Source organism: Chiloscyllium punctatum, chromosome 39 (assembly GCF_047496795.1).
Source record: "Chiloscyllium punctatum isolate Juve2018m chromosome 39, sChiPun1.3, whole genome shotgun sequence".
Taxonomy (NCBI): Eukaryota; Metazoa; Chordata; class Chondrichthyes; order Orectolobiformes; family Hemiscylliidae; genus Chiloscyllium; species Chiloscyllium punctatum.
Window position 1 is genome coordinate 47,621,741 of NC_092777.1, and position 14,856 is coordinate 47,636,596.

At 38.2% G+C, this 14,856-nt stretch overlaps 1 protein-coding gene across 1 annotated transcript in view; it reads right to left on the reverse strand.

Moving 5' to 3' along the window:
* Window positions 1-6,206: 6,206 nt before the first annotated feature.
* sirt7 (sirtuin 7) overlaps window positions 6,207-14,856 on the reverse strand; it is a 41,338-nt gene continuing 32,688 nt past the window's right edge. The window contains exons 8-10 of the mRNA XM_072558638.1: window positions 13,155-13,235; window positions 11,200-11,306; window positions 6,207-9,521 (exon numbers count right to left, since the gene is read on the reverse strand). Of these exons, the coding sequence (XP_072414739.1) occupies window positions 9,353-9,521; window positions 11,200-11,306; window positions 13,155-13,235 (357 nt within the window). The 3' untranslated portion in view covers window positions 6,207-9,352. The remainder of the gene's footprint in view (window positions 9,522-11,199; window positions 11,307-13,154; window positions 13,236-14,856) is intronic.

Consider the following 14,856-nt stretch of genomic DNA (forward strand, 5'->3'; position numbering starts at 1 on the left):
TTTTTAAGTAGTGAGGTATCGAAAAGTGTTGATGTTCAAAGTGACTTGGGGTGTCCAAAATTATTTTAATCAAAGAAAAGAATGAAAAAGGGTGGCAAAGACATGATCTAGTTATTTTAAAATGCTGAGGTGAATACTGTGAATGTAGTTACAGGTTGTTCTGCTTTAACGTGTGTTTCATTAAAACAAATTCTTTGTGATGCAATTAATGAATGGGAGACATTGTTTCTAAAGGGCCAAGTTTTAAAGTCTGTATTGGTTATAACGCGATTCCACCCCCCCACTAGTTTAAATGGTGCAGCTATTACATGATTTTCTTATATTACGAGATTGCACAAGAACAGGACTATTGTGTTATAGAAGAACCAACTGTACTGGACTTGGAAGGTGATCAAAGAATAGAAGGGATCACAAGCTCCAGTTTAAGCTTTGCATGCAAAGAAAGCTTGAAGACTAATGGCTATGGGAACAGATTCCCAGCAAAAGCAACTGATGCTCCATTCCTCATCTATCTTTTCTCCCATCTTCATTTCAGACAGTTGGGCATGGAATTCCATTGGTTGCTGATGGAAAAAAATACTGTAGTGCTTTACCATTGACTTCTGTGGGTTGGCTGAACAGGAGGCCCATTCATTCTTGCCAGCTTCCAATAAGTATAATGGAAATATTTAGACTGATATCCAACCTGTTTGGCCAAGTTAAAAACCCACCTTCCACAGCCAACAAGCCCTGACTTGGGACTTGAACCTGGAACTTCTGGCCTGGAAGTAGGCAATTGCACTACACCAGGAGACTTCCCGCTCTGCTCATTGACAGATTGGACAAAACTCTGACTGGAAATGAGATAAAAATGAAACGTAAGGTTTGTAGCTCAGGTTGAGGTTTAGGGTGTAGGTTTGCTCGCTGAGCTGTAGGTTTGATATCCAGACGTTTCATTACCTGGCTAGGTAACATCATCAGTGGCGACCTCCAAGTGAAGTGAAGCTGTTGTCTTCTGCTTTCTATTTATATCTTTCTACTGGATGGGGTTCCTGGGGTTTGTGGTGATGTCATTTCCTGTTCGTTTTCTGAGGGGTTGATAGATGGCATCTAGATCTATGTGTTTGTTTATGGCATTGTGGTTGGAGTGCCAGGCCTCTAGGAATTCTCTGGCATGTCTTTGCTTAGCCTGTCCCAGGATAGATGTGTTGTCCCAGTCGAAATGGTGGTTTTTTTCATCCGTGTGTAGGGCTACGAGGGAGAGAGGGTCGTGTCTTTTTGTGGCTAGCTGGTGTTCGTGTATCCTGGTGGCTAACTTCCTTCCTGTTTGTCGTACATAGTGTTTGTGGCAGTCCTTGCATGGAATTTTATAATGACGTTGGTTTTGTTCATGGGTCTTTTAAGTTTGTTAGTTTTTGTTTGAGAGTGTTTGGTGGGTTTGTGTGCTATTAGGATTCCGAGGGGTCTTAGTAGTGTTGGCTATCATTTCTGAAACTTCTTTGACATATGGTAAGGTGGTTAGGGATTCTAGCTGTGTTTGGTCTGCTTGTCGTGGTTTGTTCTTGAGGAATCTGCACACTGTGTTTTTTGAGTATCCGTTCTTCTTGAATACATCGTATAGGTGGTTCTCCTGTTTTTCGAAGTTCGTCTGTGGTGCAGTGTGTGATGGCTCGTTGGAATAGTGTTCTGATACAGCTATGTTTGTGTGTGTGTTGGGATGGTTCCTGGTGTAGTTGAGTATTTGGTCAGTGTTTGTCGGTTTTCTGTATACGCAGGTTTGTAATTCTCCCTTGTCCTTTCTTTCTACTGTGACGTCCAGAAATGCGAGTTTGTTGGAAATGCAAGGAAGAAACTGACAACACTCTATCCACAACACCATAAACAAACACATAGATCTAGATGCCATCTATCAACCCCTCAGAAAACGAACAGGAAATGACATCACCACAAACCCCAGGAACCCCATCCAGGAAAACATATAAATAGAAAGCAGGAGACAACAGCTTCGCTTCACTTGGAGGTCGCCACTGATGATGTTACCTAGCCAGGTAATGAAATGTCTGGATATCAAACCTACAGCTCAGCGAGCAAACCTATACCCCATAAAAGTGAAAGGAATAAGTGAATGCTTAATCAATCAAATACTTCACAGTCTGTCAGGAACTAAGTTACTCTCATCTGAATTTCTAGCCTCAGACCTGTGCTTTTAGCCTTAAATGGCTGGTCCAGTTCACTTTCTGGTCAATGACAATACCAATGAAAGTCGCCTGGAGATATCTACTTTTTTCTCTTGTTGGAGATAGTCATTGGTTGGTAGTTGTGTGACATAAATTCTACCTGCTACTTATCCCAAACCTAATATTGGCATGTCTTGCTGCATATGGGCATAGACTTGTTCAAAATCTTAGGAGCCACAAGTGGTACAGAACATTGTGCAATTATCAACAGCATCACCACTTCTGACCTTTTCTTATGGGAGAGTGGGTCAATTATAAAACAGCTGACAATCACTCCAACATTCATTGATGATAGAGATTTTTCAGAGCTTCCTCCAATTAATTGTGTAATTGTACACATCTATTATCAACTGGATTTCTGCAAAAGATTTACTGTTTGTTGTGGGATAATTTAGCTCATACGCATGTTGTTGTTAACCAGGTTGGCAACTGAGTTTTGCCTGGTGCTGCTTTTAGCATGGTGTCCTGTGCCTCTCATTGAACCAGACTTAGTGCCCGGCTTGACAATAATGCAAGATAGAGGGGGAAATATGCACTTCCATGAGGTAATGGATTGTGGTTGAATACAACTTTTCTATCCTGATGGTCCTTATGGATGCACATTTCCAGGTGCTAGGTGTATCCCGACGCTATCCTATTTAGTACAGTAGTGTCACACAAGATAGAGGGTGTTCTCAATGCGAAAACAGGACTTCTCACCCAGCTGTACTACTTAGTGGTCACACTTATCAACATGGTCATGAACAGATGCATGGATGACAGGTAGATTGATGAGGACAAGGTCAAGTAGGATTTTTTTTTGTTTTTGATCATTCAACACCTGCTACAGGTCCAGTCTAGCAAACATGCATTTAGGAATTAACAAGTTTGATACTACTAGGCCACTTGCTGACAGGATTTGAGGCTCCCCATAGTCTTTATATTCTCCGCCTTACAGCCAACAGTGTTTGCAATAAGTGGTAAGAAAGCTCTGATTCATCACCTGAAGGAAGATGATAGATGGTAACTGGAGAGATTTCATTGTCTCCCATGCCCTAAGAGGAACCTGTATGTTCCATCCATCCCTCATTTGTCAGCAACAGTTTTGTTCTGAGAACATATTTACCATTTCAGGAGTGACTAATAACATGCTGCAATGGCAAAAAACACACTGTATGAATTCCTTACAAGTTTTTAAAAATAGTATTTAACATGTTTAATTCCCAATCTAATTAAAATAATAAAAACACACTTGCATTCAAGAGTTTATACACACTTGTAATTTATGAAGTGGGAGGATAGATTAAACTTAAAAAAACCCCTCTAAGGTCAGTTCTACACAGATCCCAAGGTTGATGCGTTAATGGTTTCAAACTGGACTTGATAGGTTTCCAGATTCTGCAGCAAGAGGTTTAGTTGTTGATAAGAGTTTCTTTTCCTTTGAAATTGGGAATTACTGTGCTAATTGCCAAACACAGGCAAGGTTCAAGCTTGTAGGATGGACGATGAAAGCAGAGAGCATAGCCACTCAATCCTACTTCTTCTGATCTGTTCAGACTTGCCAGGAGAAAACAAAATTTCTTAAAATACAAAACAGGGTTAGTTCACTGTGCACATGATCTCTCTCATCAACTGACCAGTTATCCAAACACAATCATAACAACTTGTTTTCAGATTTATAATTTAGTCAGATTTGATAATGGCTGCAGAGTTCTTTTCTCAGTCAGAGTGCAAAGTGGTTGCACACGATGGCTTGCTTCATGCCCAATTGGATCTACAGGTTCGCTGGATGTTTTGTAAATGGATTAAATTATGAGCAATTTACATTCCTCCAGAATGATTATCTTTGAAGAACGATTCTAAACAATTTATCGCCATTACATGGTTTTGTAACTTGCCAAGTACAGCAATGCGAAGTTCAGCTATCCTAGAATCTGGTGTTTTCAATACTAAAACAATGCAATTCACTCTTATAATTTCAAAGTGGTTTCAGCCCCATAAATATAGTCATAGAGATGTACAGCATGGAAACAGAACCTTTGATGCAACTCGTTCATGCCAACCAGTTATCCTAATCTAATCTAGACCCATTTGTGAAGTGGTCCATATCCCTCTAAACCTTTGTTATTGATATACCCACTCAGATTCCATTTAAATACTGTAATTGTACCAGCCTCCACCACTTTCTCTGGTGGCTCATTCCATACACACACCAGCCTCTGTGTGGAAAAGTTGCCCATTACATCCCTTTTATATCTTTCCCCTCTCACTGTAAACCTTTGCCCTCTAGTTCTGGACTCCCCGACCCCAAGGAAGAGACTTTGTCTATTTATCCTACCCATGCCCCTCATTATTTTATAAACCTCTATAAGGTCATCCATCAGCCTCCAATGCCCAGGTTTCAGCCTATTCAATAAAATAGTTTTTGACCATTATAAAAAATAGTCTTTTATCAATAATGAGGGCCCTTTAGGCCATTCCCTCCTGAATGAATACATCAGTGCCATTACACTATGAGGGTCTGCTCTGCCAGCAATACAAGCCAAAGCCAGTGGTGATGATGAAGGAATATGGGCATTTGGCCAATGGGTATGTTTTAGCGTTGAGCAAAAGCTCAGATGGTAGGAAGGAGGAATTGACAAGATTGACTGTAAATGGTGTATCTTTGTCATTTCCAATGGCTAGGTTGTTTTGTTTTGATACTGCATTTTCTTTAGCAGTTTATTACAAATGAGTTACCTGTCTGGTCATTTCAGAAGATGGTTAAATAATCCATTGCATTTTTATAGGTCTACAGTCAAACCGGGTAAAAATGTCAAATTTCCTCCTGTAGGATATTAGTGAACTAGACTTTTATCTTAAAAACAATCCAGTAGTTTCATGGTTATTAATGGGGCAGCACGGCGGCTAAGCAGGCAGCACTGCTGCCTCACAGCGTCAGAGACCTGGGTTCAAATCCCACCTTGGGTGACTGTCTGTTTGGAGTTTGCACATTCTTCCCCGTGTCTGCGTTGGTCTCCTCCAAAATCCAAAAATGTTCAGGGCAGGTGAATTGGCCATGCTAAATTGCCCATAGTGTTAGGTGCATTAGTCAGGGGTAAATATAGGTTAGGGAATGGGTTTGGGTGGGTTACTCTTCAGAGGGTCGGTGTGGGCTTGTTGGGCCGAAGGGCCTGTTTCCATACTGTAGGGAATCTAATCTCATCAGACTAACATTTGATTGCAATTAATAATTGAATGTAAATTTCTAAGTGGCCAAGGTGAGATATGAACTCATCTCCACAGCATTCGTCTAGTACAAGGTTGGACTTTCTCTGTTGGCATTAACAATTGAAGGCTAAATGGTAGAATGGTGCAGAAAATTTCTTTCGATTTCTGGAGGAGACCATCAAGCTGCATCTTTAAAAGAGGTTACCCTCAGAAAGTCTAATAAGTCAAATCCATTAGAGCCAATGGTGTAAGGGTCATGAAAACTGCAAACTTAATTAATCAAATAGTAGTTTCTCAGTCAAGATAGATAGATAGACAAATTTCCTACAGTATGGAAACAGGCCCTTTTGACCTGTTTATTCTGCCTGAAGTTTCTTCCTTACAGTACAAAATTTTTAGTTTAACATTACACAACTAAAGGGTGAACACTTTCCTACAAAATACTTGCCTTCTCTAGATAGATATAAATAATTTATTTCCTGTCACTATGTTGTCTATGGTTCTATATCCTGGTCCTATACTGACACACAGGTCAATATTTATGGTTATCTTTAATGCTCCAGTCAATAATTAGTTATATTGATTAGTTAATTAGAATAATCTAAAACAGGATCCCTGTTAGGAACTCTGTCAATAATCAATCTTGTCAGAGCGCACAATGTGAACAAATCCCTATCTAGGGAGCCATTAATCAAACCTACTACCACATCAATATGCAGAGAGGTGTAAATATCATTATCAGATTCCACAGCTTCAGTAGATTCTTTGTTGGTGATAACATAACAAGAAAAATGCGGGCTCTCCATTTAAGACTGTTTATTTAAAAAATAATTACAGCTCTGTTGTAATACAATTGACAAGTTATATCAAATAAAGTGCAATCACAGAGGGGTTGTTCTGTACTAGTGACTCAATGCCCATTAATTTTCCAGTAATATGAAGACAAATTCTGGATTCTGAAATGTGAAATGTCATTATATAATTCCATTATGTAAAGTTCTGTTTATGTCTCATTGGCGCACACAGCACTCCAAAATGTAATTCCTTGACTATCACATGACCAGTAACACAGGTAAAGAACAACCCAGGTATTAAATTTACAACCACATTTTTGAACCTCACCTTTTCATGTTTAAAAGTATAAACTGATGTTTCTAGAAAGCTGAACAATTTCAAGTTTAAATCACATAACATTACAAAACATGAAGAATATTTGAAAGAAAGCATGTGTTCAGGATTGTTAAAAATACTACTATAAGTCTAACCCCTGTGCTCACAAATCAAAAAAGTTTTTTTTAATGTTTACCCTGAAAAGTTTTCACTGGGCTTAATTAACTCAACATTATTAGATGTAAGACTGATTTTAGTGACTGCAGAATGTTTTAGCTTGAGGGAAAAAAAACCCAGACTCAAATCAGAAAAAAAAAGCAGCATCTTTTAAACAAAATATACATTTTCTCTCCTCACATGCTGCCATGAATCTGCCCCTTAATCTGATACTGACAGTCAATTCATTCACCTACTGTCAAGATATCAACATTAAAACCACTGCCTTATTTCACATTTCCAGTATTTTGCTTTTCTTTTACCATTTAATCCCTTTCAGAAGACTAACTCTCAATTCATTCATTACCTGTCAAGATATCAACACACTAGCAGTTTTACAACAAAAAAACAAAGAAAATACCCGTTTTGTAGTTGTCTTACATGGTTTGATGTTAAAACGGTTTTAAGTTGTATTAAAAACGAGCCATAAGATTCAGCACTGTCCGATGGCTAAAAAATTGATCCTGAAACAACACTTTATTCATTCTTTGACCTAGAAGGCTGAGAAGGAAAAGGTCCTTTGGAAATAGACCTAGTTAATGACATCTGTCTCCAGGCATAAACACATTGTACTCTATCACAGAATGCCAATCGAGACCACACCACCTCTCCAAACACCACCCAGACCCATCTCCTACCCTATTCCCTGTAAAGCCTGCAATTCCCTTGGCTAATTCACCTAGACCCTGGACACTATGGGTAATTTAGCATGGCCAATCCACCTAAGCTGCACAACTTTGAACTGTGGGAGGAAACCCACGAGACCCAGGGAGAATGTGCAAACTCCACACAGTCACCTGAGGGTGGAATTGAACCCAGGTCCCTGCCACTGTGAGGCAGCAGTGCTAACCACTGAGCCACCGTGCCACCTTAGGATATATATACATGACATCTACAACAACTGTCTTCCCTTGGCATTCTCATCTCACTATAATACAGATAAATTATTTCACCTAAGACCCTGTCTTTGCACATTCAAAACTGTGCTCTAATTATCAACAGATTAGATACTGGTAGAATTTTTAAAACATTTATACAAGGACTATACACTATCTGCATCCCCCAACCCAACCTCTGAGGAAGTTATTTACATTTAGTATTATTTTTAAAATTCTACTCGTTAAGAATTAGAGCTCTGCATGTTGAATAAGTACAATCCATCTTGTTTGAAGCCAATGTGATTTGGGTACATTAAGAAACAGAACAGAGAAAATCAAGGATTATATTGGGGTGGAGACATCTCTCCTGCTAAGTAGCAATTAAGTGTGTGGGTAATAGTGAGATCATTTCAAGATCAATCCATCGCTTAGTCTAGCTTGCAATATTATAATAAACTGTAAAACAACATATTAAAAGGTCTCCGACAAGCAAGAGTAGTAAATCTAGAAAAGCAACCAATTAAGAAAGATTCCTGGTATTGAAGAGGTGGTTGGAAAATTCTTCAAGAAGTAGTCAAAATGTGTAGTAAGTAAACAAAGACATACAAATGGTATTGTAAATTGAAATACCTCCTAGTGCAAAATATATTCAAAAGCTTTATTTTCTGTGGCTTCTCTAACTTTTTCAAAATTTCAGTTAGGAGCATAAGAAGTTTGGAGCACCACCAGAGCTACAGAGAGGTTTGCTGCTTTATCTGCTTGATGCCATTACTGAAGATGGAAAGTGACTGACAAATACACTGTTCTGCCGACAAAGTGAAAATTACTTTAAAAATTGAAATTTGGTACAAGGAAACGCTGTATCAGTAGACAGCTACCATTTTGGTGTTTGATTACAAGATTTGATGTCAATGACAAGAATCTGTTTTACACTGGCTCTTGGGTGAGGTCCACTGGTTTATGAATTCACTGGTTACTAACGTAGATGCAATGCTTCTACTGAACTTTGAACAAAGGCAATTTTTAACTGCAGAGTGAATGGAAAACTGCTGTTAACTGCTTATTTCATTGTCTTGTGCTCTCACTGCAGGAAAGTAGGGAAGAGTGAATTTATTAATGTATACCCATAACACGTGCCTTGAACTTAAACCTCTCTGCAAATGGATGATGAAAGATCGATTACTTTAAACAGACACAATGCTTTACTTCCTATACTGCAATAAATATGGGGTGCTTCAGGAAAATGCTACTTTCTTCACTGATAATCAGTGGGCCTAAATCATATTTGGTTGTCTGTCAATGCCTTTTGGCCAAAGACAATTAACCATTCCTCAATGTAAATGCTACTAAAGCTGCTTATCAGGGGAATATTTTTGCTGTATTCAATAGCCAAATCTCAAGTATCACATTAATTTCTACCAATTTGCTCATGTTTCCAATGCTTGAAATTTAGTAGCCCAGTCAACAGTGTAGTGCATCGAGACCCTTCATTACTTGACTAATTCAAATCACAGGCCAGCGGGAAAAGATGACATTCCGGATCAACCTGATATGCAATAAGGAACTTTTAGTCATGCAGGCAGCACACAGCTTCGTGAATCAGCATTACACAGTATTGGCATCAGGGTTTGCAGAAATCCTCCAGTTGCTCTGCTCCCTCCCCAAAGTAACAGAGTTTGCATGGGGAAGGATGGAAAGATAAAAATCAGAAAAATGTAAACAATGACAATCAGCATTCCCAGTTTAGATTTTTTTCTTCCTTCTGCCTTTTGCACAACCTTTTCCATACCAACCACCAGAGACAGTAGAAGCCACCCCTTCTGGACTGTCCTTGGTTAGTAATTTACGACTATGACTGTCTTCTTCCCCTGGTCTCAGCTGAGTAGCTAGACTGAAAATAGGATCTTTGGACCTTGAAGAAAATCAGGCATTGCAGTAAAAATCATTGAGAAATTAATGGACAAAGATTTGTAATATATTCTCAGCAGCTACAATTCACCAATAAGATTATAAAATCTGTTCCTCAATAATTCAACAAGTAAAGGCAGCAGGCAAATGGATTATAATGCTCAATTCTATGTTAACCTTCCAGTCTGTGTCGTTTAGGTGACCTCAAGCAAGGGAGATTGTTCCCAGAAGCAATCAAATTTACCCTTTCTGCTTGAATTCCCTTTCCATAAAAGAGCATGGATGAGGGTTTCAATCAAAAAAAATGTGGCTGATGCAAAAGAGATGAAGCAAATATGACAAAACTCAATCATGGAGTTATTGAAAAGAATCTGCTTCAACCTGAGACAGTGGCTGGGAAAGGTATGGAAATACAAAAAATATTGATAGACCCGAAGGCTGTCAGTGTTCATGTGCAAGATTACCCATACCATTGGAGGATATCACCAAGGAGCACAATTCAAGGATGACGACGTGGAAGCCAAAAATAAAGCCTTGTGAATTCTACTGTGGGGACGGAACCTATTGCGAATTGAAGTCTACTTACAACTGACTAGGTAGGTGTTTCACCAATTAAGTATAGTTTCACTGAGCTTGATGGAGTGGAATGGAGTTAAAGGTTTTGGAGGAGAATGGCTTGTTGATTGTCAAAGGGTATAAAGAAATGACTCATTGGAGATGTGGCCAATGCAGATTGGAAAAATCAGACATGGAGTTAAAAGGAAGATGGTCATGGATTAAGCTGAAGAATTTTGGGAAAAAAAGTTAGGTTGGAAATTCAAAATTTGTTTCCAAAGGCACATGTATTGTGTGTAGGCTTTCAATTGCTACTAAAGGTAATGACGTTGATTTTGAAAGAATGAAGGTCAATAGGACATGAGAAACGGGATGGATGGATGTATGAGACTAATAGATAGATGCATAAACAGTGAGCTAGGGTACAGGCTAGAAATTAGTATAGGTCATCAGCAACATAATGCACTCAAGAGAACAAGAAGTTAACTTTGCAGAAAGGGAAGACAGGAAGTAGCAAAGAAACTAGAGAAAGATAGTGAGGGGAACATTTGGCTTGAGGAACGAAATGATAGATGTGGTACAGGCACTTGAACAGCTGGTCTTAAACTTCTTTGTGAGATTCTCACATTTGTAATTTTGAAGCGACAGTGTACAAATTAATCAGGGACAGCAAGATTTTGTCGTGATTAATGTGACTGCAGCCAATGGAAAGAATCGATGGAAGGAAATTGGGAGTGTTCATGAGTGAACATGATAAGGGTATGAGCAAATACAAAAGGCTTTAAAGGTGAAAGTTATAAAATGGTTGACTGGATGGATAGCGACAGAAAGTTTATGGAAAGTGTTGGATCAAGACTCAGCAATAAACAGCTTGAATGTATAGCTGTATATTACTTGGATGAAGAATTTATTCCAGGGAAAACAAAATGTAAAGTGGTTGTAAGTAGTGAGGGAGATGTGGCAGGCATTTGTGAGGGCCTTAGTTGTGAATGAGACAATGAGGAGGAGAGAGACTTTTGTTGAGGGAGTGTTCATAGAAATTGGTGGAAAACTTTAAATGGAGGAAGAGGTAAAAGAAGGATGAGAGGGGACTAGAGAAGTATCAAGATGAAATAAGTAGGTGATACCTGTCATAATGTGGAATTTCCAAATGAAGTTCTTTCAATAGCAATCGCATGACATCATCACATTTTGCATGGATTTTCAGTGTAGCAACATCATCCTTTGGTGTCCACTGTTAAAGAAAAGGAAAGCATAACAAATTATAGCTTAAACTGATTTACTGTCTTAAAAATAGAAATATGTCTAATGGTGTTCAAAGTTATTGGTCTGGATGAAATAGGAAACAGATCATAAAGACAAAAAAATGGTGCTGTGTGATTAAAAAAAAGGCAAATAATTTTAGAAGGAATATCTGGGTATGGGACTGTGAAAACAAGTAGACAATTACCAAGGTAAAACAGGTGGTGACATCAAAATACAGTGGACCAGAGTTGGAAGAGTGGGAAGCACAACCTTAGACTTAGGCATAGGATCTCAAAAGATTGTAAAGAAATGGGCATGACTGTGGAAGATTAGGAAGATTTTGAAATGGACACAGAGATGGAAACCACAGGTTATTGACAGGAGCAAGGGTAACAGGTAAGTAGATTTTTATCTGAACAGGACACAGGTGCTAGAATTTGCATGTGAGGTTGGAGTCAGAGTAAGGACATGAGAAAGCAGAGAGTGACAAAAGATATTGGTAAGAGATTTGGGATTTGAAATTCATATCAGCATCGCAGGGCAGTAACTTACAGATCATTTAATTTAGGACAATGGGCATTTCAAGATAGTTAAAATTGGGGAACTCAGACTATATGATTACAGCTGGAACTCAGCATGATGGTTTCAGTCTACCAATATCACAAGAAATCCTGACTCATCCAGGACAGTGCCAGACAGTCAGTCCAAAGGCACAATGAAGGGTGAGGTACAGGACCAAATCAAGGATAAAGCTTTGAGCACAGAGATTCGTACACGATTAGTACAACTGTGCATGCCAAATTGGAAATGTTAAAAGCATTTAAATATAATTCACAAAGTTAATCTGTGTACAAACAAAACAGGGTGGATTCAAACATAAATACATTATTTTAAGATACTATCCTTAATTTATACAAAGGCAGATCAATCACAAAGCTTGCTTCTTTCTCACAAACCACTGAATTTTATTTTGCCTCAACACAAAAAAAAACTTAAGATATCAGATTCAACATGAATTAAAGTCAAAATTTGAACAGATTCTTAGGCCATATAGTTGCTTTTTTAACTCATTAATAAAATGTGAACAGGTGATATAATTGAATACTGATTGGATTAATTTCACTTGTATGACTCGAGGTAGTTAAACTTACAATTTTAGCTATGGAAATGAGCATGTAACCAGTCTTAAAAACATAAATACATGATCACATAAGACTGTTTTTGAAAAAACAAATTTTGAAATGACAAACTCAATTAATCTAACAGGTACTTAGAGAAACAGAGATAATACTGCTTGATACAAGGAATAGGATACGACACACAAACAGAAAATGTTGAAAATACTCAGGAGGTCGAGTAGCATCTGGAGAGAGCCAGAGACACAGAGAGAGAGAGGAGAGAGAGAGAGAGAGAAGAGAGAACATTTATTTTCTGTGACTGATTTCAGACCAGAAATGTTAACTCTGCTTCTACTAATATTAGCTGATGCTGACAGACCTCCTGATTATTTCCAACATCCACAGTATTTAGCTTTTATGTTCATATAAAATATGGTACACATAAGCATTCTGGATTAATTTTATACAAAATGATAGTACAAAGCCCTCCATGATTGTGAAAAACTGAATTCAAATCCTCAAACTGAGTCAGAAAATTAAAAACCTGGTTTTGGTAAACAATAAAATAAATCAAAGCTTGGATTTGCTAACACTCTTTATAGGGATGAAAACCTGTTGTACTCATCTGGTCTGATAAGTGAGACCAGTTCCACACCAACATAATCAAAATCTACTTGCAGAGAGCTTTAAATCACAAGGATGAATAAACTAGTGCTTACCTGTAGATTTACTATGTACAGCTTTGGCCTTTTATGGGGTACCCTACTCATGCACCAAAGACATGCATACTTTTTAAGAACCTGTAATAAGGAAAGTGTAGATTTCAGAACAGAAAAACCACGTGATAAAACTTGCTCGCATTTTAATTCAGATTTCAGGCTTAATAATTCAGACTGGAGGACATATAACAGAAGTGTGAAAATATTTATGTAAACAAAGAAGAAATTTTAAACAACAACGAGTCAGCATTTTGACAGGCAGCATGCCTTATCTGCCAGACACCAATATGGCTGTTCTCCTCAATTACATATCATTGAAACAAAACACTAAAGGGTACTACACTTGATGTCTGCTATTTTCCTCACTTAGAAAGTTGGTGTCCACAGAGCGCCACAAGGTTAGGCAGTGTTGAAGCATGAGACATGGTACAGTATATGGCACTATTCTCAGATTCTTGTTTAGCATACTGTTGAAGCATAATAGAAAATTTCAAGCTGCAACCAGCCTAATGTGGAAATGGCAAGTGCCAAAATTAAGGCACACATGCAATCCTTAACAGTGACATCCATCTCCATTGCAATTCCATCCCTCAAGTAAAGAAATCAAAATTGTATGCAATATTCCAGATGCCATCTCACTAATGCCTTTTACAGTTTCAGCAACACTTTCCTACTTTTATTCTCTATTCCTTTAGCAATAAATGCCAACTTTCATTTGTCTTATTAGCTGCAAACCAATTTTCTGCAATCCACATGCACAAGGACAACCAGATCCCTCTGCATCAAAGCACTCTGAAACTTTTCTCCATTTAGATCATAAATTGCCTTGTATTCCTCTGACCAAAATGGATAACCTCACACTTATCAATATTAGGCTTTATATGCCAAATTTTGGCCAATTTATCTAACTTGTCCATATCCATTTGTAAATTTATTTATTAATTACATCTTACTTTCATACCTATTTTAGGTATTAAATTTGCCATCTGCAAAGTTGGCTCCAGTACTTTCTATTGCCACAGCCAAGTCTGTTAACGTAGATTGCAAACAGCTGGGAGCCAAGGACCAAACCCCATGGCACACCACTACTTCATCTTGCCAACCAGAAAAAGACCCATTTGTCCTGACTCTCTGCTTTCTAACCATTAGCCAATCCTCTACTCAAACTGATAAAGTACCCTTAAGTCAATATGGTCTTACCACATGGATTCACCTTTTATGTGGCACTGTACAAATGTCTTCAGGAAGTCCAGATACATCACATCTACAGGATCCCCATTATCCAAATTTCTTCTTACATTTTTGAAGAACTCTAGCAAATTAGTCAAGCATGCTTTACATTTTATAAAACCATGCTGTCTGTGATGAATAGCATTTGACTTGCCAAATGTCCTATTATAACATCCTTAATAATGGATTCTAGCAATTTCCCATTTAAAATAACTGACCTGTAGTTTCCTACTTTCTGGCTCCCTCCCTTTTTGAATAAGGATGTTTATATTGGCATATTTCCAATCCACTGGAACCGTCCCCACACTCATGGAATTTTGGACTATTACAACCAATGGAGTTTGTGGTAGGTGATGGACCAATTATATTATCGCTGTACTGTTAGTCCAGAGATCCAGGTAATGTTCTGGAGATCCGGGTTCAAATTCTGCCAAGCAGACGGTGGAATTAGAATAAAATTTTTTTAAACTCT